The 23651-nt window shown below is 35.3% G+C and overlaps 2 protein-coding genes across 3 annotated transcripts; both read left to right on the top strand.

Annotated features, from left to right (window-relative positions):
- The first annotated feature begins 838 nt into the window (after window positions 1-838).
- LOC121264377 (cysteine-rich receptor-like protein kinase 10) lies at window positions 839-3859 on the top strand. The gene is made up of 7 exons (XM_041167526.1): window positions 839-1703; window positions 1834-1950; window positions 2110-2312; window positions 2451-2661; window positions 2773-3013; window positions 3117-3267; window positions 3399-3859. Exons 1-7 carry the CDS (start codon window positions 920-922, stop codon window positions 3696-3698), a joined length of 2007 nt encoding a protein of 668 aa, XP_041023460.1. The 5' UTR covers window positions 839-919; the 3' UTR covers window positions 3699-3859.
- Window positions 3860-19155: 15296 nt separating this feature from the next.
- On the top strand, window positions 19156-22468 carry LOC121264367 (cysteine-rich receptor-like protein kinase 15). Of its 2 annotated transcripts, XM_041167509.1 has the most exons (7): window positions 19158-20100; window positions 20616-20732; window positions 20815-21005; window positions 21089-21299; window positions 21391-21628; window positions 21727-21877; window positions 21991-22468. In XM_041167509.1, exons 1-7 carry the CDS (start codon window positions 19239-19241, stop codon window positions 22288-22290), a joined length of 2070 nt encoding a protein of 689 aa, XP_041023443.1. In that variant the 5' UTR covers window positions 19158-19238; the 3' UTR covers window positions 22291-22468. The 2 variants fall into 2 exon arrangements, with proteins under 2 accessions (XP_041023444.1, XP_041023443.1); XM_041167510.1 differs by lacking the exon at window positions 20616-20732 and having other exon boundaries at window positions 19156-20100.
- The last annotated feature ends 1183 nt before the right edge of the window (window positions 22469-23651 follow it).

Raw genomic sequence — 23651 nt, 5'->3', positions numbered from 1 at the left:
CCACATAAGAGTAGGGGTGTCAAATCGTGTTAACGGGTCGTGTTCGTGCCATGTCAAAACATGTATATTATACTATATAGGTCAACCCTAACCTGACCCGTTAAGCTTATCGTGTCAAAATCTCAAACCCTAACACAACCCATTAACATGACGGATCGTGTCGTGTCAACCCGTTTTGACTCGTTTATGTAAATGGGTTGAACAGACTCGAAATTAATCTGTTTGACCTAATTCATTTTAGCATAATTTTATATAAATGTTAAAATCACAATATCTATAACAAAATATAAAATTAATTACAATCCAAACAATAAAAACATCGAAATTAAAATCCCAACAATCTTATTTTTAGATATAAGGGTATAATTATAATTTTAACTTTCTTAACGGGTCATAACGGGTTGACTCGTTATCAACCCGTTAAGCAATCGTGTCTTAACGGATCAACCAGTTTTGATCCGAACCCATTAACGTTAAACTTAAATCCGCTTTTATTGTATCGTATTCGTATTAAGTTAACGGATCGTGTCACATATTATCACCTCTACGTAAGAGTAGGTGTTGGGGCCTTACAATCAGCCAGTATTCTATATTGACCGCAAGTCGTCCAAGAAAAATGAGATGATCCTTGAACTTGCCTTCAATCCTATAAACTTCTGCTTATCGCAATACTAGTCAAACGCATTTTTTTCCCACGTGGCCGTAATACATACTATTTTCCACAAAGTGGTTTGATGTGGAATAGTACAATTGTTGACTTGACTTCGGCCTTAGATCAACTTGTCGAAGAAATTACCTGTAAATTGTATTTTAAGAGACTCTTTATATGAACCTACTTTTTGGGATTATGGACCTAACAGCTACTCCAAAGAGAGATTTTCCCATTATTGATCCTAGTAGAGAATTTAGGAAGTGAAGCATGAATCATCCCCATATCAGTCCAAGATTAATTCGATTACTTACGTTTTCTGCTTTTCTTGCCTTTCTCCTATGGGAGCTGGCCTATGCCGACCCTCCTTATAGCTTTTGTCCTGAAACAAGTGCTGGCTATATAGACGGCAGTCCATTTAAAAATAACCTTGATGAACTCCTCTCTTTATCCTTAAGTGCTTCTTCTTCTTCCAAATTCTATAATACCTCCACAGGAAATGGTGCAGATAGAGTTTATGGTGTACACATGTGCCTCGACTATGTCACAAATGAAGACTGCGGGAAGTGCATAGCAACCGCTACAAAAGACATTTTGAACCTTTGTCCATACACAAGGGAAGCAGTTGTATGGGAGGAGCTATGCCAGCTGCGCTATTCCAACCAAAATTTCTTTGGCCAGGTGAATGTCACAGGAAACAGGGACCAACATAACTCGCAGAATATTTCCGAACCATCACATTTCAATTCTGTTGTTAAGGAGACTTTGAATAACCTTACGACCGAGGCAGCAGCTTTCAATCTTTCAGCTAAAATGTATGCTACCGGAGAAGTAGAGTACTTTGAGGATAAAACAATATATGCTCTTGTGCAGTGCACAAGAGACTTATCTGGTGATGGCTGTAATTCATGCCTTAAGAAGGCCATTGCAGATGTATTAAAGTGCTGCTACTTCTCCATCGGTGCAAGGCTTTTTAGTCCTAGTTGCTTCTTGAGGTATGAGTTCTACAACTTTTATGGCGCGACATCTTCAGTGAATGGCCAAGGATCAGGAAGTAAGTATTCGTCAACACGTACGCCTCTACAGATTATAATTACTTCTATTTTTTACTATTCAACGTGATATATATGTACTAGTCAATTATATATAAAGAATCGGAAACGATTGCCTTCAATTAAACGCAGGCGGTGGAAGGAAAATATGGATGAACATGATTATCATTATAGTTGTATCAGCATGCTTCGCGATGGTACTTTTTGCTTCCAGCATTTATTGTCTTGCGAACAAAAAGGCTCGGAAACGTAAGTCGATTCTTTATCACTGAGCTTACTTTATAAATTCTGCAATCAATTTTATAAAAGTAAAATTCAGGAATTGATGGGTTAATTGTGAATTTATTTCTACAAAATGTCTTCATAAACCAAACATTTTTCTTTCGCTACCGGTTCTTTTTTATTCAGGGAAGAAAGAAGTTGTTTGTCAGCGAGCAAATAATAGTACTAATCCTAGTGTCTCACGCTTTCATCACCGCAATTTTCAAGGAAGATATGAGCCACAAGCTCAAGATTTCCCCTATATTGAGTTGGCATCAATACAAGCAGCTACTGACAACTTCTCCGATTCAAATAAGCTTGGGGAAGGTGGTTTTGGTCCTGTTTACAAGGTAATAAAAATTGTTATAGGAAGTAACAGGAAGAATAGGAATGAAGACGGTGAGGAGTACGATCGTCTCAAACTAAGCATTTGCCTTCTCGTTTTTTTTAATGTTGATCGGAAAAATTAAGTAAATTATATTTTGTAGGGTTTACTAAGTGATGGAAAGGAAGTAGCGGTTAAGAGGCTGTCCTTCGGTTCCGAGCAGGGTTCAGAAGAATTTACAAATGAGGTTCTACTTATAATGAAGCTTCAACACAAAAATCTTGTCAAGCTTCTTGGTTTTTGCGTAGAGGGAGAGGAAAGGCTGCTTGTTTATGAATTCATGCCCAACAGCAGCCTAGATGTCTTTCTCTTTGGTTCGTTAATTTCCCGATCCCATGCATTCTTTCTGTTTTTTATTTATTTTTTTTTTTCTTTCTTTAATGGGTGCTTGAATCAACTTTGTACATGATATATAATATATACAGATCGAAGCAGATGTGCACAACTCAGTTGGAGCAGACGACTTAATATAATAGATGGAATCGCAAGGGGAATTCTTTATCTTCACCAGGATTCTCGACTTAGAATCATTCATAGGGACATAAAACCTAGTAATGTCTTACTGGACAATGACATGAACCCCAAGATCTCAGACTTTGGAATGGCAAGGATCTTTGCTGGAAGCGAGGGCGAAGCTAATAATACTGCTAAAATTGCTGGGACCTAGTGAGTACAGTACTGTTTTTCTTTATTTTCGATTCCATTCCTTAGATAAATGGAAATTTTATAATGATCTCTCTTTAAGAAAATATTTCATCCCATGAATCAGCGGGTACATGGCTCCGGAGTATGCAATGGATGGACTATATTCCATTAAGTCTGATGTGTTTAGCTTTGGTGTACTCTTGATTGAGATCATGTCTGGGACAAGAAATGCTGGCTTCCATCAATCAAAACGTGCTCCTAGCCTACTAGCATATGTAAGTTGTTTTTTTTCTTTTTCTTTTTGTTTTCTTGGAATAATTAGTAAAGACTACATGACGAAGCTAATTAATTATTATATTGGGGTCAAAAAAATTTGTCTAAGCCAACCATATGCATGACGGTGCAGGCATGGCAAGTATGGAATGAAGGAAAAGCAATGGAATTGCTGGATCCTTTATTGATTGACTCATGCTGTGAAGATGATTTTTTAAGATACATTCATGTCGGATTGCTGTGTGCGCAAGAGGATGCAAATTATAGGCCAACCATGTCATCTGTTGTTGCGATGTTGAAGAGTGAACCTGGAACTCTTTGCCAACCTGAGCGACCTGCCTTTTGTGTGGGCAGATTCATTGATCACGACGAAACAGATCCCGACAGACTCTCTTTCAATGGCTTGTCGATTTCCAATATTGGGCCACGGTGATCGATGGAGCCATGAGTGGATCCTCTGAAACTTCATGTTCATGTCTCTTTCTTTAATTGGTGTAGATCAACTAGACAGCAATACAACTTTGTATTCGACTGTTTTCTAATAATTCACCTATATATGTATGCATGCAAGTGGTTTTTGTCAGCTCCTAGCTAGTTGTCAACATAGCGATTAATTTCTACCATATTCCATTGTACTTTCCTTGGATTTCCAGATAGGATTCTCTATATTTCAAATTCAATTGTCAATTTTAGTGTCAGTGGACAACTTTGAACCGGTATAGATCTTAATTTGGATTCATTTTGTCAATTTCAGAATTAAATGATTTTGAGAACACATGATAAGACTGACTTCAATTTCTTTTTGTTTTCCACAACTTGACATTTCAAATGATAGAATATCTGAAAGCAAGCAGTTAATTAATGCAATTGCCAGTATTTCAACTCCATCTTTCAAATGATAGAATTTTTCAACATCCGATGTAGTGCGGTTGAAAATATCTTGAATCTAGTGCGGTTGTTCTACAGATTTTTTGTCGTCGTTGTCATTCATCCATATCGTGTATCAATAGTAGAGTATGCTACGTATCCATATCCTGTATCAATAGTAGAGTGTGCTACGTGATAAGACCAGAACAACACCTACATATTCCACAACTTAAATATCAAAACTAGAAAAAACCATTCTTTGAGAGAGATTTGTACTGTTTGAGTGTGAGAGATTTGTACTTATTAACATGGAGTGGGGGTGCTTATTATAAAGCCACCTCCATGTAACCTACGGCTTAACATTTAAGCCCAGCCAAGTGGCCATTATGCCACTTTATTGGCTAAGGCATAACTCTGACATGTGAAGGGGGGAATGGTAGCCCACTTTGGGCACCCTCATTTTTATTACATTTCTTACTCGCATATAGTGGACAAGATCTCATGTAATGCCCTAGTTATGGAGGGGTTGGAGAGTTACTTCCTGTCACTTAAAGTCACATTTCAACAATATATTTATAGACTCTAAGTTCTCAATGTCATACAAAAATTATTGTTTCAAAACAACTATCTCAATATAATCACCTCTCCCAAAATACCAAGTTATCAGAACACGACAAAATTTCTTAACAAAAGTCACAAATACTCATAGAAACCTTATATACTTAATCCACTATGATTAAATCATCTAACCCATGCTCCATAATCTTGATCCTCAGCTGAAGTAGTCAAATTATCTAAAAAATATTGTAGAGATAAGGGGTGATTTATCAACAACTCAGTAAGCAGAGAACATCAAATGCCCCGACCCCGAATGTCCGAAGAGTTAGCTCCTAAAACCTAAAACCATCTCTCATAACATATTTATATACTCCAAATTCTCCATAAAATAAAAATTCATTTATTCAACCCAAATATATATGTTCCTTCACCAGGACACCAAATAAATACCTCAATGAAATAAATTAAAAACTCCAAAAAGATTCAGAAATATTCATGACTCAAAATATCAAAATAACATAAAATCATAAACCTACTAAATAAGACTCTCCAATAACTACGTGTACCCTTTGACACTTATTCTTCTACGATAATCAAACATTACTAACACTTCCTACTCTTGACATCTGGTTTAGACATCAAAATTATCTGAAAAATATTGTGAAGATAAGGGGTGATCAATAAGCAAAAAACATATACTAGTATGTAAACATGAGCATTTACTTTCATAATGCAGAATCATAAACATTTGCTTTCAGAATGCAAATCAAAACATGTTGCCAAGAATATCAGAGCGAAACTTTCAGAAAATATTCTTATTCAAAAATAAACACCTTTGGCATATCAAAATCTGAGACCTCATCTTTATCATATTAGAGTATCACATCAAGATAAATACAATGTTTAACCATTGTGGTAGGGTTCCATAATTATAACCTGTGGAATGGTCGTACGCCACTATTATTATTACTCGTGGCTGGTATTATTACTCGTGGCTGGGCCGTATACCATATTTAACCCCCATGGTAAGATTATAAACTACAATTATAACCCGTGGAAAGGTCGTATGCCACTATTATCACCCGTGATTGGGTTGTATGTCACTATTATCACCCGTGACTAGGTCGTATGCCACTATTATCACTCGTGACTGGGATGTACGTCATTATTATCACCCGTGGCTGGGCCGTATGTCACTATTATCACCCGTGACTGGGTGTATGCCACTATTATCACCCGTGGCTGGGTCATATGCCATTATTATCACCGTTGGTATGGCCATATCGAAACAAAACAAAAACATCATAATCAGACTTTAATAAGAATACAGCTTCAAAAAATCATGCCAAGGTTTTCAGATGCCACAACACATCAAAACAGAGTACTAAACAAATTTAGGTCATTTCACATATTGAAAAACAGATTCAGAATATTTTCACGTCACATGCAAAAGTTATCAAATCTTCATAACTGCTCTTTTTTCCTAGTTCAAAAAATAGAATGCACAACATTAGCTCATATCTACATCAGTCATGACAAAATACTCTTCTCTTTCATACCGATCTCACGAGTTATGCAGAACAAATAACTGAGGTTATTTTCACATTTCTTTTCAAAAATATATCATGCACATTTTTATAAACTAACCTCAGTTCATTTTTTTTTATGCAAAGTCTAGCATAGGAACCCCACTTACCCGGACTTCTTAACTTTCTGAATTTCTTCACAACAGTGCTGAATGAAAATTACTCGTCACCTATAAGATTGCCACGTAATTTCCATAAATATATGAAATTAACACATTTTTCAAAACTTAAACTTAAAACGCTAAGTAACTTATTTTCCTAAAAATTTAAATTTCTCAAAACCCTAAAATATCATAAATTCTCAAATACCTTGATATTCACTTAAAATCTCTGACTATTTAAGCTCTAAATTATTACAGTAAAATAAAGTATATGGCTAACATAAGTACTCAATTACAACTAAGCCCATGTAAAATACCTCTTTAGCTTAATATTCTCTTAACATAATTATAACAAAATATATTAAAGTAAAAGGCAAATTTTCATTTAAAAAAAATAGACTTAATAAGTTTTTAAAGGGTTAAAATAAAATTTCATACTTACTATTTACTTCTGAAATTCATTTGTAAAAATATTAATACTATATAATATAATTCAAATCCTTATTTATTTTCTTTATAAGTTCTTGTATTTAAAATAAGGCCCTCAAAAAATAAGTGTAATATACAAACAATGCCAGGCCCAATATACAACTCGCCTAATGAAAGGGGTGTTTTAGGAAATGGCCATGACACGCATGGGCTCTTTGGGAAGGTTAACATTTACAAACCAAATTTATGGAATTACAACCACCCCAGACCAAAGTCATGTGATAGAGAGACCATACTCACCTATAGGGAAGGGACCGTGATGGAGCTGGGTGCAGGGGATGGTGGTGATCGCGATGGGGGAGCACTGAGAAAGATAGAGTGATGAGAGAGAGAGAGAGAGCAACCATGAAGGAAAGAGGGACGGAGAGAGGCAGTGAGGGAAGGTTCGGTGCGGCTTACCAAGAGGAAGACAATGAACTTGGAGTGGCGTGAAGTGCCCGGCAGTGCTTTCTGTGCAGGTGGTGATGTCATGGAAGGGTTGGCGATGTGGGTGGCTAGTTTTTGGCTCACGGTGGGGAAGAATACTTCCTCTATTTCGGTGTGGCGTAAACAGAGCAACCACGTTGGAAATTTCCGATGGCTGGACACAGAGGTGTAGGGCAGCATTGTGGAGGATCTCGGCACATTAGGTGGTTTCCGTTCAGGGCTGTTGTGCTGTGAGATGGAGGTTGAGTGTGGGCTGGTGGTGCAAGGCAGCTCTGTGGAGGAGTTTTGACTATGATTTATTCCATCCTGGTGCAGCAATAAGGTGGCACGGCTGGTTGGTGTTATTTGCAGCTCTGGAAGGAGACGTGGAGAAGCTGCCAAACGTGGGTTGCTACGGCAAATGAGTATAGGTCAACGGTGGCTGGTGGCTGGTGGCTTGTGTAGGTGCAGTAGGCTAGGTCTTGGCCAGAGGCTTACGGTGGTCACATGGAGGAGTTACTTCTCTGAAAACTCAGGCGGCGACATCCCTAGCTTAGGTTGAAGATGATTTACGTGGAGGGTATGTGTGTGAATTAGTGTGTAGCGTGTATATATATATATATATATATATATATATATTTATATACACGCTATATATATAATTAATGGCCTCGCCTCAAATTTTAAAAATAACCAAACTCATCTCATAACTGAATAAAAAGTTTCTGCCTGATCAAATGATTTATCCTAATTATTAAACTCAATAAGAATCCATACTTTGTCACAATAAATTTTGAGCCTGTAGCCGACTCCAAAATTATTTGTTACATACCAAGTGGACCTTTTATATCTATTACTCCAAAAGAAAAAAACAATTATAGAACTTGCAATTAGCGTAGGCTTGGTGTTGGATCTGGGTACTACAGAACATATACTAGTATGTAAACATGAGCATTTACAGAATTCAGAATGTAGAACAAAACATTTACTTTCAGAATGCAGAATCAGAACATTTACTTTCAGAATACATAATCAAAACATGTTATCAAAATATCAGAGCGAAATTTTCAGAAAACATTATTATTCCAAAAATCTTTTGGCATATCATAAACTGAGACATCATCTTCATATCGTAACGGAGCGTCACATCAGGACAGAAAACATGTTTAACCCCTGTGGTAAAATTATAAACTATCATTATACCCATGACGAGGTCGTATGCTACTATTATACCCGTGGCGGGGTCGTATACCACTATTATACCCGTGATAGAGCTATATATCATATTTAACCCCGTGGTAGGAATATAAACCACCATTATACCCATGGCGAGGCTGCATACCACTATTATACCCGTGGCAGGGCCTTAACGGAAGCAAAATATAAACAACAGAACTAGATTATAATCAGGTACAGAATCAGAAATTCATGCAAAGGTTTTCATATGCTACATCATATCAAGACAGAGTACTGAATAGATTCAGATCATTTCACATATTCAAAAACAGATTCAGAACATCTCTGCATCACATGCACAAATTTTCATAAATTTCATATTCTCCTTTTTTGCATAGTTTAGAAAAAAAATGTTAAAAATTTGCTCATATCTACACTAGTCATGACAAAAATATTTTTCTCTTTCATATAGATTTCAGGAGTAATGCAGAACAAATAACTAAGATTTTTTAAAATTTCTTTTCATAACAAAACATACATATTTTTCAAAATCAATCTCAGTTCATTTATTTCATGCAAAGTCTAATATATGAACCCCGCTTACCTGGACTTCTTAATTTCTCTTAATTTTTCCACAATAATGTCAAACGAATATCAATCGTCACTTATAAAATATTCACGTAACTTGCATAAATTCTCAATTGAACACGTGTTTTGTAATTAAATCTGAAGTACTTAAATAACCTATTTTAATTCCTCAAAACCTAAAATACTGCACCGATCTGTGGGTGGGTTCATTTTCTCTCAGCCTATCCAAGTACTGTTGCGAAGGAGTATGGGTCAATGGATGTGTGGCTGGCGGCTTGTTGCCTTGTGTTTGAGTGGCTGCAGTTTATGGGAGGGAGTGAAGGTGGTGTTGCTTCACCACGGTGCACTTCGGTGGAAGGCAGTGGCGCACGGTAGGGCTTTGGGCTTTGATGATGGTGGTTGGCAGCAACTCTTACAGCTTGACCGAAGTTGTGTTGGCTGTTAGGGGTGGTTTATGTTTCTGCTTCCAAGCAAAGGTGGTAGTGGTTTCCGTTTGAGTAATTGAGGCACCACCTGAACTAGGAGTGGCTTGCAATGCTTAGGGCTCGAACTGTGTTGGTTTTTGTTGCTCTCACATTGAGGGTATTTTTTAGGGCTCGTTTTGACCTGCACTAGTGTGATGCAATCGCAGTGCATCACGGTTGAGTTTTCGACATGGGAGAGAATCATGCTGCTGGGATGGTGAATATGGGCGAAGTAACCAAAAACTAAACTAGGGTTTTGAAGAAGAATATGATCCACCCACGATGCACGGAGCTGAATATATATATTAGTAGTTAGTTTAAAAATTTTAATGAGAAGGGAACTCTAGAGTTGTAACCCTCTTATGTTTGAAATTGAATACAAATATTTCAAACACAAATTATAGGCTAGATCTTCATAAACAAACCAATCTTAATCTTCATGTCCAAAATAAATCCATCCTCCAATAATATCTCCGAGCCTTTAGAAGAATTTCTTGGGTCAATTTTTAACTATTTAGGGCTCAGTTGCTCCATAAATAGGAAATGAGTTTTAACCTAATTATCAAGTCCAATAAAATTCATATTCCGTAATAATAATATTTTGGCCCCGTGACCTATTTAGAAACTACCCAATAAATATCAAATGGGCTTCCTATAAATAATAACCTAAAAAATTTTATAGATCGTGGCTTGGCCTTAGCTTGGTGCTGGGCCTAGGTGTTACACCCAAAGTCTGCATCTCTCAATATGTTTTCAATATTGTTCATACTGACAAATAGGTTATGTAACCATTGAGCACACATGTAAAAGAAAAATGAGAGTAATATACCAAATCTCTCTAAGAGAAGGCCAACATAGCAACATCCCTAAAAGTGTCTTGTTATGGCCCGACTCATTTGGTCACATCAGATTAACCATCCTTAATCCCTCTTGAGTCCAAATGATTCAGTGCATTGCTCAATGTCCATAAAATATGATATACTCACAACTATGTCGCAACTCCTAAGAAGTAATACAACTTGTCGGCGGTGAGTACACACCAATATCGATGTGTTACCAAATAGTCTTCCCATCGCCTTATGTCATTCAGTTTCAAGCAAGTCGTTTTCTCAGCAGTGCCTCTTTAAATCGCATCATTAATGATCATAGATAACATGTCAAAGTAGCAAATACTAAAATATCAACCTCGTGACATAGTCAAAAGTCTCCTAAGGGCATAAATAAATTAAGGTCATCAATTATGACCTACAGGATTCATACGGTGTGAAAGCAGTGATCTATTCACTCACCTCTATTGTTGGTCATAAAAGTACATATAGTATGAAATACACGCTTCAATGAAATTCTCTTTTCAAACAAAGAGCATATATCTAATCTCAATACACTGTATAAATCTTAGTCTAGTTGTTATATCAACGCCTAACCTGAGTCCTTCCATTTGCTTACTATCCGAAGCGCCAAACAAAATTTCTCATCTGGCCAAACCACAGCCTACATGGATTGTGAGTAACCATGCACGGTCCTTTTAAATATGATGGACCTCATCTTAGCTCCCACTAAGCAACATATCTTTTGTATCTTACAACTTATCCCTCTCTAGATAAGTACCAAGTGACACATTGTCTCATTTTTTCTCGCTATCCTTTTGTAGTGTCAAAGGCGATCGCTATTGTGAGTGAGCCGATCTATGCCTGTAGATATACATTTTTCACCATAACTCCTAAATTTATGGTAACTGTGTGTCCTTACCAAAAAAGAATACTTCCAGCAACGCCACATGATCATAGAACATGTGTACGACGAGCAATAGCATGACAGAGAGAAATCACATGGTCAGCTAAAAATAATCAAACCACAACTCTCAAGCGATTTTTTAGGACCATTTCTCTCTTTGCGCATTCTCATGTGTTGTAACTTTTCAAAATATGAGTCTACCAAGAGACTCTGCTTTTATATGTAAAAGTCATTTACACAACTATGAAATCAGCGATTACTTATTACGAATCTCATTTAAGATCAAACTCACAATATAAATCTTAAATTCTAGTCAGCAAGTCCTACTACGACTTTTAAGAATCTATAAGATGATCACAAATTTCATTCCGGAATTCAATTTGCAACTTCAAAGTTTTATATGAATCTCTTGTACTCAATAATAACATGTGATATACCAATCTTTATTTTTTCACTAAGGGTAAAGCGATTAGGGCTTTTGCTCCAAAAAATAATCACAACAATGTAGTTATTACTTTTAATATTGTCTAAATCGCATCACAAACTCACTTTATCAAGTACGTCATATTTACCCTTTAACAAAATCTCAACTTCTAACTCACATGAGTAAACTATAATGGAAACACTAAATAGTATAGGCAAAACTAGATTCTTTGATTTTTTTATCTCATTAATTATCTACGGATTTTGAACAAGAGTTCTTAGAAACTGTTTTTCTTATACACAGTCTCATAAGACGTGAAGTCTTAGCTACTTTTCACAAACTCATATCCATCACCTCGTAGTATGGAAAACTACTCATTAGACAACAATTAATAATCTAAGGCAACCAGATCGTCATATATCTTAGGATGACACTTTTCTAAAATTATCAACAACTTTCAAAGAACCTGATTTTATTCAATAGGTCGTTAATAAAAAATTACTTGGTACATTGGGTATCTTTGAATAGTTGGTTCATTTAGGCCGCATGTAAATAGTACCGGCAGCATTCATTTGCTTTTTTGTACCAAAACTGTACAAGGAACAATCATGCGCTTCAATATTTTGTGCCTAAACATCACAAAAAAACTAACCATCTAATTCTGCTACGAGAATCAACTATTTGACTCTTCAACAAAAGTTCAAATAAATTAGCGATTAATGGTTATCTAAAGGCAACTCAACTAGTGTCAAGAGATGGATTTATACCTCTATCAATTTCACTTTTTCTGTGTCAATCAGATCAACAATCTCAGGTTGGATCATATAAGTTAAGTGAATCTAAGATTTTATGTTCAGATTCATACTATGTGAATTTAGTACCTTTAGCGGAGCCATATTACAAATAGAGAAATGATAGTTGCAGTCGTGAGTGCATAAGCGACACGCAATCACTTTGAAAAAAATGAATAAATACGAGACCCACATGAAAGAAAAATTAATTTTTTAATAGTGGACTTCACTCTTTTTCAAAGCGACTGCACGACGCTTGCACACTCCACGACTGCATGTAGATTACTTTTACAAATATTCTTTTCTAGTATCTAATCGACGAGAGAATATTGATATATAGGTATTTATGAGGATCTTATTGTTCTACAAGTTTTGGGAGACACTATCACTAGTTGGTACACTAGCACTCAAAAGTATACTCACACTAGTTGTTGAATTACTCTCACTATTGTCGGCGATCTTTTATAAAAAATTTTGAAAATATTAATATTAAGGTAATGTGAAATGAAACACAATGAAACGTTCTTTCCAAAAAGTAAGTGTTACAAAAATCCGCAATACTCCACCTTCGCGAAAATATGAGTAGTTTTCTTGACTCAACCAAAAAAAAATATTCGAGTTTAGGTCCTCCATATTTTCATCTTAATTAAATTCATGTATACACAAAATAATCACTCAACCTTACACAAAGGCGAATGAACTTAATCTAATGACGACAAGTCATAATTAAGGCCACAACCCCATATTACATCAACCCAAGTGTGTTGTAACAACTGCTTTGCACCATAATTCATTTATAATTAAATTCTTAGCAAGTCATAAAACTGCGAGATAATTGATCTCATCATATGAATCATACAACTGCGGTTTAGAAAATATTTTATCTAAAATATTTTTCCTTTTAAATAAATAAAAAAAATGGAATCGCGACAATTTTTTTTATTTATTTCAAATCCTTAGTGTGCATGGATAGAAAGTTTATCATAGAAAATGCTATTTTTGCATTTTCTCATTGACCTTACTAAATAAAGGAGAGGGATCTCATTAACGAGAAAACCTTCAATTTATCAAACATCACACCCATCATCATATGCATTCACGACACATTTTAGCATATTATCTGTCTACACGAGAAATAATATTATTGAGTCAATAAGTGACCATCCAACTTCTAAACCTCTATAAACTCTCACTAACACTACAATTTTTAATGAGTCTTAAATCAAATAAGGTCTAGTCTTCGCTAATATCGCATTAAAAGCGCTAATAAAAACATCACTTTGTGCAACAAATGCAATATGTGACGTTTGAGCTACTAACTAGCGATATATCCCTATTTCTTGCTTATTCAATATCTTTCATATTCTCGAATCAACTATGGGAGAGAAAAGAAAAATTTTGTGAGAAATTATCTTTGCCTAAAACCTATCTTGCATCAGTGCAACTACAAGCAAGATTTTTAGGCTTAATTAAGTCATATCTAATTATTCAGACCTTTGCCACAATTACCATGCAAACCTCCATGGTGCTTGGTATTACATTACTCTCAAGAGATGCTCCAAAGTTCATATATCTACAAGAATCTATTTTTTCTCACTAGAGAAAAAGAAAACTTAAATAAGATTACCAATGTTAATACCGCAGAAAGGTGCACTAATAAAACCTTTAAAATGAATGTGTCAATCAAGAATGTCATCAACACTCTTGCACACTCAGTTACTCTATATTACAACAACCATTTTACAAAAGGAGGTTTATCTGGAAAGATCAACAAGAAATAACAAAAATCCGTTAGAAATGAGTTTGGAAAAAATCTAGGAAATGGATTTGGAAAAAATTTAGGAAATGTGTTTGAAAAAAATCTAAGAAATAGGTTTGGGAGAAATATGTTAATGATAAAATCTAAAAGATGGGGTTTTTTTTTTCTTGGTGGAGAAATGCTTCAACATTCCAAGAATATTGGTTGTACTCTGGTTTGCTACTCGCCTGAAGAAGAAGAAAAACTCAGCGTTTTGCTTTGCTTCCCACTTTTTTCTTTCTTTGCTTCTTCTGTTTGCATTTTTGCTTTTTTTTTTTTTTTTCTTTTACTTTTTTTTTCTCTTCCACGTAGGTTAGCCGGTTACCCCATGTTTGCGCACGCCGCTTGTACCTAGCAGTATTGTAATATAAATTGTGTGCCTTAGCGGCCCATATCTCCATCAATGGGTTTTGACGTAAGGGTAATGATACATGTACACCTACTTTACACCTACTTTACTATCTAGCTATTTTTTTCATTTTGCCCTTTAAATTTGGATTAAAAATCTCAGAATATGATCTTCTTGCATAATCTAGAAGAAAATAAATTCAATCAACTAACGTAATCATGTAAATTAATTAAAAATAAATTCAATTTTATTAAAAATAAGTTAGAGCAAAAGAAAGTCAATTTTTATAAAATTGAGTTTATTGTTAATTAATTTACATGATTACATTAGTTGACTGAATTTATTTTCTTTTAGATTATACAACAAGGTCATGTTCTGAAATTTTTAATCTAGATTCAAAGAGCAAAAGAAAAAAAAATAGTTAGGTAGTAAAATAGTAGTAAATGAGGTGTAAGGGAACACACAATTAGTGTTTATACAAAATTTGTATATTTTTGTATGATCATTGGCAAAATTTTAAGTTTTTAAACTGAATCTTTTGTAGTTTGATAAAAGTATAAGTTGATCATTGTGGATTTGGTTTGCAATTGCCTGGATTTGTATGGGAGATTTTAATGATCTTCTTAATCAATTAGAGAAATATAGAGGGCGTCCGATTCTTTCAACTTCAACGGGAGGACTTAAATCTATAATGGAAAAACATGAACTTATTGACATTGGATACACATGTCCAACATTCACATGGTCGAATAATAGACATGGCGACTACTTTTTCTGGATGCAGCTTTGCATCATCTAGTTCTTCAGCCTCAGACCACCATCCACCTCTGCTATACACAACATCAACTCAACAAAGAAAGAGTCTCGTCATTCAAGTTCGAAGAGTTCTGGATCTATGAACCACTCAGTCAAATCATAATCAAAGAAGCTTGAAGCAAACAATACAGGGGCAATTCAGCTTACTTATTATGCAAAAAAATAAAAGCCACATAGGACGCCCTCAAACTATGGAACAAAACTCACTTTGGGAGAATTTAGGCTAATATTCAAAATATAGAATGCTAATTACTTGAAGTTTAGAGCAATCCTGCAACTCTTTACAATTAAGAAAGAGAGAAGCTTCTTCAATTCAACCTTAAAAAACAAATGTAGAAATGGCATCAAAAATCAAGAATTGCTTGACTTACATCCTCGGACCTCAACACCAAATCTTTTCAAGTATCAACAACAATCCGAAAAAGAAACAATGCGAAAGGCTCTATCAAATTGGGACCAGTTAATTGGACAATGGATCCAACTATTATTGAGTCTTCTTTTATCAATTACTTTCGGTCCATTTATACTACCTCAAAACCAAAAATTCTGGAGCAACTAGAAAATGTATTCTAGAAGCAGGTCTCAGATCAAGACAATGAATTACATAGTGCTTTCCCAAGCGAGGAAGAAATTTTTGGTATTTTGAAACAAATCCCAAATCATAAAGCACTAGGCACAGATGGAATCACGACACTTTTCTACTGACACTACCGGAGTATCATAAAAAAGGAGGTAATTGAAGTGGTGCAGAACTTTTTCAGAAGTGGAAAACTCTTGAGACAAATGAATCACACAAACATAGTCCTCATCCCAAAAAAAAAGAACCCAAGTGCCCCGAACCACTATTGTCCAATCAGTCTCACAAATGTTATCTATAAAATCATCACCAAAATATTGGCAAACCGATTCAAATCCACACTAGCCAGTATTATCTCCCATCTTCAAACAACTTTTGTTCCAGGCCGTAACATAAAAGAGAACACGATAATAACTCATGAATTGTTCCACCATCTCAAGAGAAAAACAAGGAAAAAAGATTTAATGGCCATAAAGCTTGATATGGTAAAAGCTTTTGATTTTGTTGAGTGGGATTTCCTTTTACCGTGATGAAAGTTTTGGGGTACAACCAAAAATGGATTAATCTGATCAAAGAATGCATCACAATGGTAACTTTCTCCATCCTAATAAATGGCTCACCAAGAGGGTTCTTTAAGGCGCAAAGGGGGCTAAGACAAGGGGATCCAATCTCACATTTCCTCTTCATACTGATCAAAAAGGCATTATAAAGAATTTTAATAAAAGTCGAAACCCAAGAAATTCTTGAAGGTATTAGACTCAGCAGAAATAGCCTATCAATATCACATATTCTCTTTGCAAATGATACCATTGTCTTTGCAAAAGCAAGTTAAGTAATCTCTGAAAGTTTGGAGAAGTATCAACAGTGGTTGGGGCAAAGAATCAACCTGAACAAGTCCTTCCATTTTCATCAGGAGAAACACCAACTCAACAACCAAAACCATAATCTCTCAGTTACTACCTTATAAAGCCTCTACTTCAAGAATGAAATATCTTGACCTCCCTACTTCTTTCAACAGAACAAAAAAAGAGAACTACAAAGAATTGCTTAATAGAGTTGAGAAAAAATTGGAAGGATGGAAATTGAAATTATTATTGCAAGCATGAATAACTATGCTAATCAGAATGGTAGACAGTATCATTCCATCTTATTACATGTCTTTTTTTCAACTACCAAAGTCAGTATGCAAGACTTTTGACTCCAGCTTCAAAAATTTTTTGTTGGGGTTTCCAAAAGACAAAACTAATCTGACTCTAAAGTCATGAAAATCCATATGTCAACCAAAAACATCCGAAGGACTTGGTCTTAGGTTAATGGAAAATATGAACCTAGCACTATTAGCTAAGACAGGGTTGGAAATGAGTAAAGATAACAATGGTTTATGGCATTATATACTTTGTGCAAAATATCTTAAAATCTCAGATTTTTGGAGCGCAATTTCAAAATCTTAAGATTCATGGCTATGGAAAGGAAGTCTTAATAAAAGAGACCTTCTCTTGAAAGGAAGATGCTTCCAAATCAACAATGGACTTTCAGTTAATGCTTGATAAGAACCATAGATTCTCACAATGGAAAATTTCATGCCAAAACCGATCCAATCTATCAATCAAGTTCACCCTTTGTTGAAAGTCTCATATATGATCATTGAAAACCCATGATCTTGGGATATCATAAAAATGTAGATATTTTTTTTTATCAAGAAAGCATCACAAAAAATCAAAAAATGCCCCTCTCGATTAACACTTTGAAGCAAGACAAACTGATATGGTCCCCAAATAACAACGACAATTTTACAGTCAAAACAACTTATCATATAGTGGTTAGTAATCAAAGCATGACTTAGCAAAACATCCCACTGTCTATTTTTAAGTCTCTCTAGCGTCTAAAAATCCATGACCGCCATAAGTTGTTGCTTTGGAAATTGCTCCGAAACATTCTCCCTACCACAAAAAGATTGAGCGCTATCATTCCTCAACTCAGATCATAAGAGTGTCCATTGTGTAATGAAGCAGAAGAAACCTCACTCCATCTCTTCATAGAGTGCCCCATTAATTAGATTTTATGGCAACAAAGCTGTTGGCCATTAAATCTCACAAATCTGCCAATACAATCTATATCAGACAAGATACAAATGATTCTAAATCTAGAAAAGGATTTGGAATAAATGACTCGTAAAAACATCATTTCCAGCTATTTGCAGTCATCATCGTGGACTTTATTTGAAGACAAAGAAATGACAGCCCATAATCACACGAACCTCTCTCTTAAGACAGCAAAAGACCAACTAAACCAGATTTATCAAGCCTACAAGAATGCATTGTAAGAGTTCTATTTAAACTCTGTGTTCCACTCACCCATCTTGATAGAGTTTGGAATAGTTCAAAACTTATCAATTAATAGATGAGTTATAATGGGATAAGGAAACTCCTAAGAAATAAGATTAACTATAGATCTCTAATCATAGTCAAACACAAAGACTTAGATTTCTTGATGGCCAGAAGTCTATAAATAGCACTAAGGGGTTAAAGGGTTCTCATCTATAACATTAGAGTGCCTCTAGCCATCGGGAGACCCTAGTGAGGCCAAGTTATTAGGGTGATCCTTCTCTCATAGTCAGGTTAATTTCTTCATCAAACAGATGGAAAAATGTACGTCTTTTACTGCTGTTGTTTATTATTGTAGATCATAGAAAATTAAAGATCCAGTTATTAATGTTCATGTTAAAATATCTAACATGCATGGTTAGGAAAACAAACAAAACCAAATGGAAGTATGGAAGCCAGTGTCTCAAAATCAAATAAGTTTCTCTTTTGACGTTAAAGTCAGAGATTCTTTCTCAGCAATCTCTACGATATGTGGGGATCACAATGGAGAAATTTTGGAGGTCGGAGCATCTTTGGTTTTTATTCTCAAACAAATTTAAAAAGAAAAACTGTAATAATAATTGATGCTGTTCCATCAACATCGATATCATACTTCAATTGGCAAGAATTTTCACGGAATGTGCAGGATGTTATATATCTTCACTCGATCGGAACGGTCAAAAAACTTATCGTCTTCGATCTGTACCCATCACCATCGGGAAAAGTCAGTCCTAAAATTTGTGTCCTCAATAACTAATTCAAGGGCGGAAGTTTCTGTGTAATGTTCAACAGTTTAACCTTCTACAAAGTCTCATGAGGCTATAATATCATGTTGTCAATGGAAGAAATGTCGCGCATGCTGACATGAAGTATTCCGATACCCTGATATGTGCTTTGATCTCCACTGCCTTTTTTTGCTAAACTATTCACCCTATCCTGTGTGCTGCCATCATATTCGGAAGATGGAGAAAGAATATGTACACTCATTTCTGGCTTTCTTGATTGTATCATTTTTTTTGCGTCCTAATATCCTTGCTGGTGGAGATTCCCTTCTCAAAACCTTTTGTGAGGAAAACTTCAAAAACTACCCACTTAACAGCCCATTTGAAAACAACCTCAAGCTTCTTCTTGAGTCTTGGTCTTGCAGTACTTGGACGAACGGTTTCAATAACACCTCCGTTGGAGAGGGCCGAGACAGAGTCTATGGACAAGCGCTCTGTAGAGGGGATGTCAACTCCACAGTTTGTCGGATTTGTATAGAGAATGCAAGCCAGGAAATCTTGAAGCAGTGCAAAAGGAAAGCTGCGATTATATGGTTTGACCTCTGTCAAGTTCGCTACTCCTTCCAAAATTTCTCTTCCTTGATGGTTTATACCGGAAAGTATCCAGATCAGAAACAACTGGAGATGATCAAGAAGGTATCAAATCCTGATCATTTTGATCAAGTTTTAACGTACTTGTTGAATAGCATCTCAAAAGAGACTGCGTTTGATCCCTCTAAACGCATGTTCGCCACTGGTGAAATTCAATTCACGAGGAAGAAAACAATCTATGGTCTTGTACAATGTACTATGGACATGGCACAAGAAGACTGTCATAAATGTTTGGACTCCGCCTTAAAAGATCTTCAGGCATGCTGCTCTTCTCTTGAAGGTGGTTTTATCGTTTCTAGGAATTGTAATGCGAGGTTTCAGCTGTACCGTTTCTACAACGGCTCAGGTTTGATGTTAACCTACCCAACTTCTAACGGTAAGCCCATAAGATCTTTGATTAATTTTTCTGTCCATAATGATGATGGTCTTTTCTTCTTCTTGTTTTTTATTCTCATTTTGTATGATAGGGCTAGGCCTAACTATGTATTTATACACCGCTTGCTTTTATAACTATAGTTCGTACGGGGTGTCGGAGAAAATATCAAATAAAATTCTTGATTTGAATTTTATAATAATTAAGATATTTATTTTATCTCATTTCAATGTAATTTCTCCATAAGTTAAGATCTATGCTTTGTATTGATCAATTACAATTGAGAATATCAAATAAAAATGTGTTTTGATAATTATGAAAATCAAATCAACGTAATATCAAATCAAATCATATAAATTCAAGCTAAAGTTTGTATATGTAATTAAACCATATAACCTGGTCTCACTGTGAACTTCACTCAGAAAAATATTTATCTAAAAGCTGTCAAAATTCTATAACCCAAAAGAGTAATCGTGGTAAATCCAATTTTGAAGGCAGTTCTTTTTGTCAAAATACAGAGGCTAAATGGAAGATTTGGATGGTTGCGATCGTTTCGTGTATCCCGCTCTCAGTATTAGCAGTAATCGTTGGCTTTTGGACCTCCTATCATGGGCGGAAGAAGAGAACCGAAATAGGTGAATAGAACTAAATGACTAACCATCGCAAAGTGAGTTCAATTCGATTCGAGAAGGAGATTAATTTAATGTTTATTTGCAGATGATGAAAGAAGCCAGAACGCACTAATACATGAGTTGTCTGGGCCCATGGGAGTCGACATTACAGAAGAGGGTGAATTGATTAGTTCTGAAGAGCTGCCCTTCATGAATCTATCGACACTAATGGCAGCTACAGATAACTTTTCAGATTCAAATAAACTGGGAATTGGTGGATTTGGCACTGTATACAAGGTAACATCAACTTCTCTGTTTAAAGCGGCTCCAGGGTTGTTTCACCGTACCGAATTTATGCCTGATTCTGGGTATTTTCTCAGGGTGTACTTCCAGATGGTAAGACAATAGCAGTTAAAAGGTTGTCGAGGAAGTCATGGCAAGGCTTGGAGGAATTTAAAAATGAGATCAAAGTTATTGCAAAACTTCAGCACAGAAACCTGGTGAAGCTCTTGGGATGTGCAATAGAGGGCCATGAAAAGCTGGTTGTTTACGAATTCATGCCCAATAGAAGCCTTGATTTATTTATATTCGGTTTGTTCCTTCAACCTTCTGCCCATTAGCTTGGTTATATTCCGAATTGCTCTAAGAAATATGAACGAATGATCTTCAAAAATGTTTTCAGATTCGAAAAAACGCAGTCAGCTTGAATGGAAGACATGCTACGATATTATTGTTGGTATTGCTAGAGGACTTCTTTATCTTCACGAGGACTCTAGGCTTAAAATCATTCACAGGGATCTAAAGCCCAATAACGTATTATTGGACCATGAAATGGTTGTTAAAATATCAGATTTTGGCATGGCGAGGATCTTTGGTGTAGATCAGAACACTGCTAACACTAGGAGAGTCGTCGGAACATAGTGAGTCTACTTCTTTTCTTTCTTCTGCAATATATTTCCCTAATTATTTTTAGTATTCAATTGAGAAGAAAACACGGTAATGCTATGCTTGAAAACAGCGGATACATGGCTCCTGAGTATGCAATGGAGGGGCTGTTTTCTGTAAAATCTGATGTTTACAGCTTCGGCGTGATCTTGCTTGAGATTATTAGCGGGAGGAAAAATAGTGGCTTCCACCTGACAGGGCAGGCCCAACCACTCCTTGTATACGTATGTTTTTTTTTTTTAGTTAAAAATGGATGCTTTCATCATTATCATTTTTGTTAGGATTGACTGGGGATAGAATTCATGCACATAAATCGAGTTTATGTCTGTATTGACAGGCCTGGAAACTTTGGAATGAAGGGAAAGAAATGAAATTCATGGATCCTTTGTTGATGGAGTCCTGCATGATTACACAAATATTGAAATGCATGCATATCGGGCTTTTGTGTGTGCAGGAGGATCCAGCGGATAGACCCACCATATCAATGGTGGTAGTTCTGTTGGGGAAGGAATCAATACCTCTTCCTAAACCAAAGCAACCTGCACTTTCTGTGGGTAGAGTCATTCAGATTGATCGTTTTCCCATAGCAAATCCTTCTGTAAATGATCTTACTGTTTCCATTCCTTCGCCAAGATGAATACTGGCAACGCTTCTTCTAACATTCCCTGCTATTAACACATTTGCAAGCTGAAAATCTGTCATAATTTTTATATCATAGGAAGTGGGACATCTTATTCTTTCTACTCCACATGGAGGAAGAAATTACAACGAGCTGTAATTGTACAATGAATGGAAATCCACATTACAGGGTTCAATTCTGCTGCTATTTATTTAATGAGTTTTCTGGAGGCCCGTTCCCCTTTAAAGCTTGGATGTTCGTTCAAACATATATAGCCCATTGATGAACTGAGACACCTTCCAACAAAAGAACAAGGGATACGGGCCCAGTAACAACAGCCCACTGTATTTTTTGAGCCTATGATCAGCAGTATGTTTGTTGTGTCAACAAGTCGATTTGCAATTAGATTATTTTGAAATTTAAGCCCGGCCATTTTGACTACTTCACTATTGATAATCGCATTTTCAAGTACGTCTTGATCATTTATTGATTCATCTAAATTTACATTCATAAAATAACAACAAAATAATTAAAGAACTCCAATACACGTAAATTATTTATAATTTACAGGTCAAACAAAGTATTTAGAGTTATACAGAAAAAACTGACTGGATATCTTCATGTAAACATGATTTATACATTTAAAGAGTATTTGATCCAGTTCTCTTTAATGAATAAAAGTGTACTGGCTGGCCACCTGAATGGAAAAAAGAATTACCTATATATGCATGGGACCCTTAATTAATATTTCAAAACAGGAATTTCCCAAACATGTTCCTCAAAACAACATTGTTTGAATTCAGAAAGCATATCAATTCTTCTTATTTAATTATTATAAATTTTTTAAATTTTAAAATAAAATACAATAAATAATTCAATTTTTTTAAATTTTAAAATAAAAATAATATTAAAAAATAATTTCTAACAATATTTTATTCAATTTTTAACTTTAATCTCATCCCAACTCACTATTCAACCTTTCCTAACAACTCCAGCCTATCCATCTTTAGTTTATGAGTGGTGCTAGGTTGCCCAACTTTTACTGCTGGGTGTACCGCTGACACAAATTTGTAGATATTTTTTTATCATTTTTTTTAAATAAATATATATATAATTTTATTAATAGTCAGTTTCTTAATTATTAAATTAAAATAATTAAAATAATCTAACAATAATTTAAACAAGAGTATCCTCAATAGATAGGTTAAAATCTAAATCCATCACATATTTAACTATTAAACCCCAAAATAGCATCACAATGGATTAGCTAGATTGAAATTTAACTACAGTAACTTCCAAAACTATTTCCAAACTTGAAGGTAACTGTAGATACATCAAATCCATATTTTATCATTTTTTTCTGTCTTTCTTTCTCACAA

Source organism: Juglans microcarpa x Juglans regia, chromosome 5D, assembly GCF_004785595.1.
Source record: "Juglans microcarpa x Juglans regia isolate MS1-56 chromosome 5D, Jm3101_v1.0, whole genome shotgun sequence".
NCBI classification, from domain to species: domain Eukaryota; kingdom Viridiplantae; phylum Streptophyta; class Magnoliopsida; order Fagales; family Juglandaceae; genus Juglans; species Juglans microcarpa x Juglans regia.
Note: the sequence above shows the minus strand (reverse complement) of the source record. Positions and strands in the feature narration are given on the sequence as shown.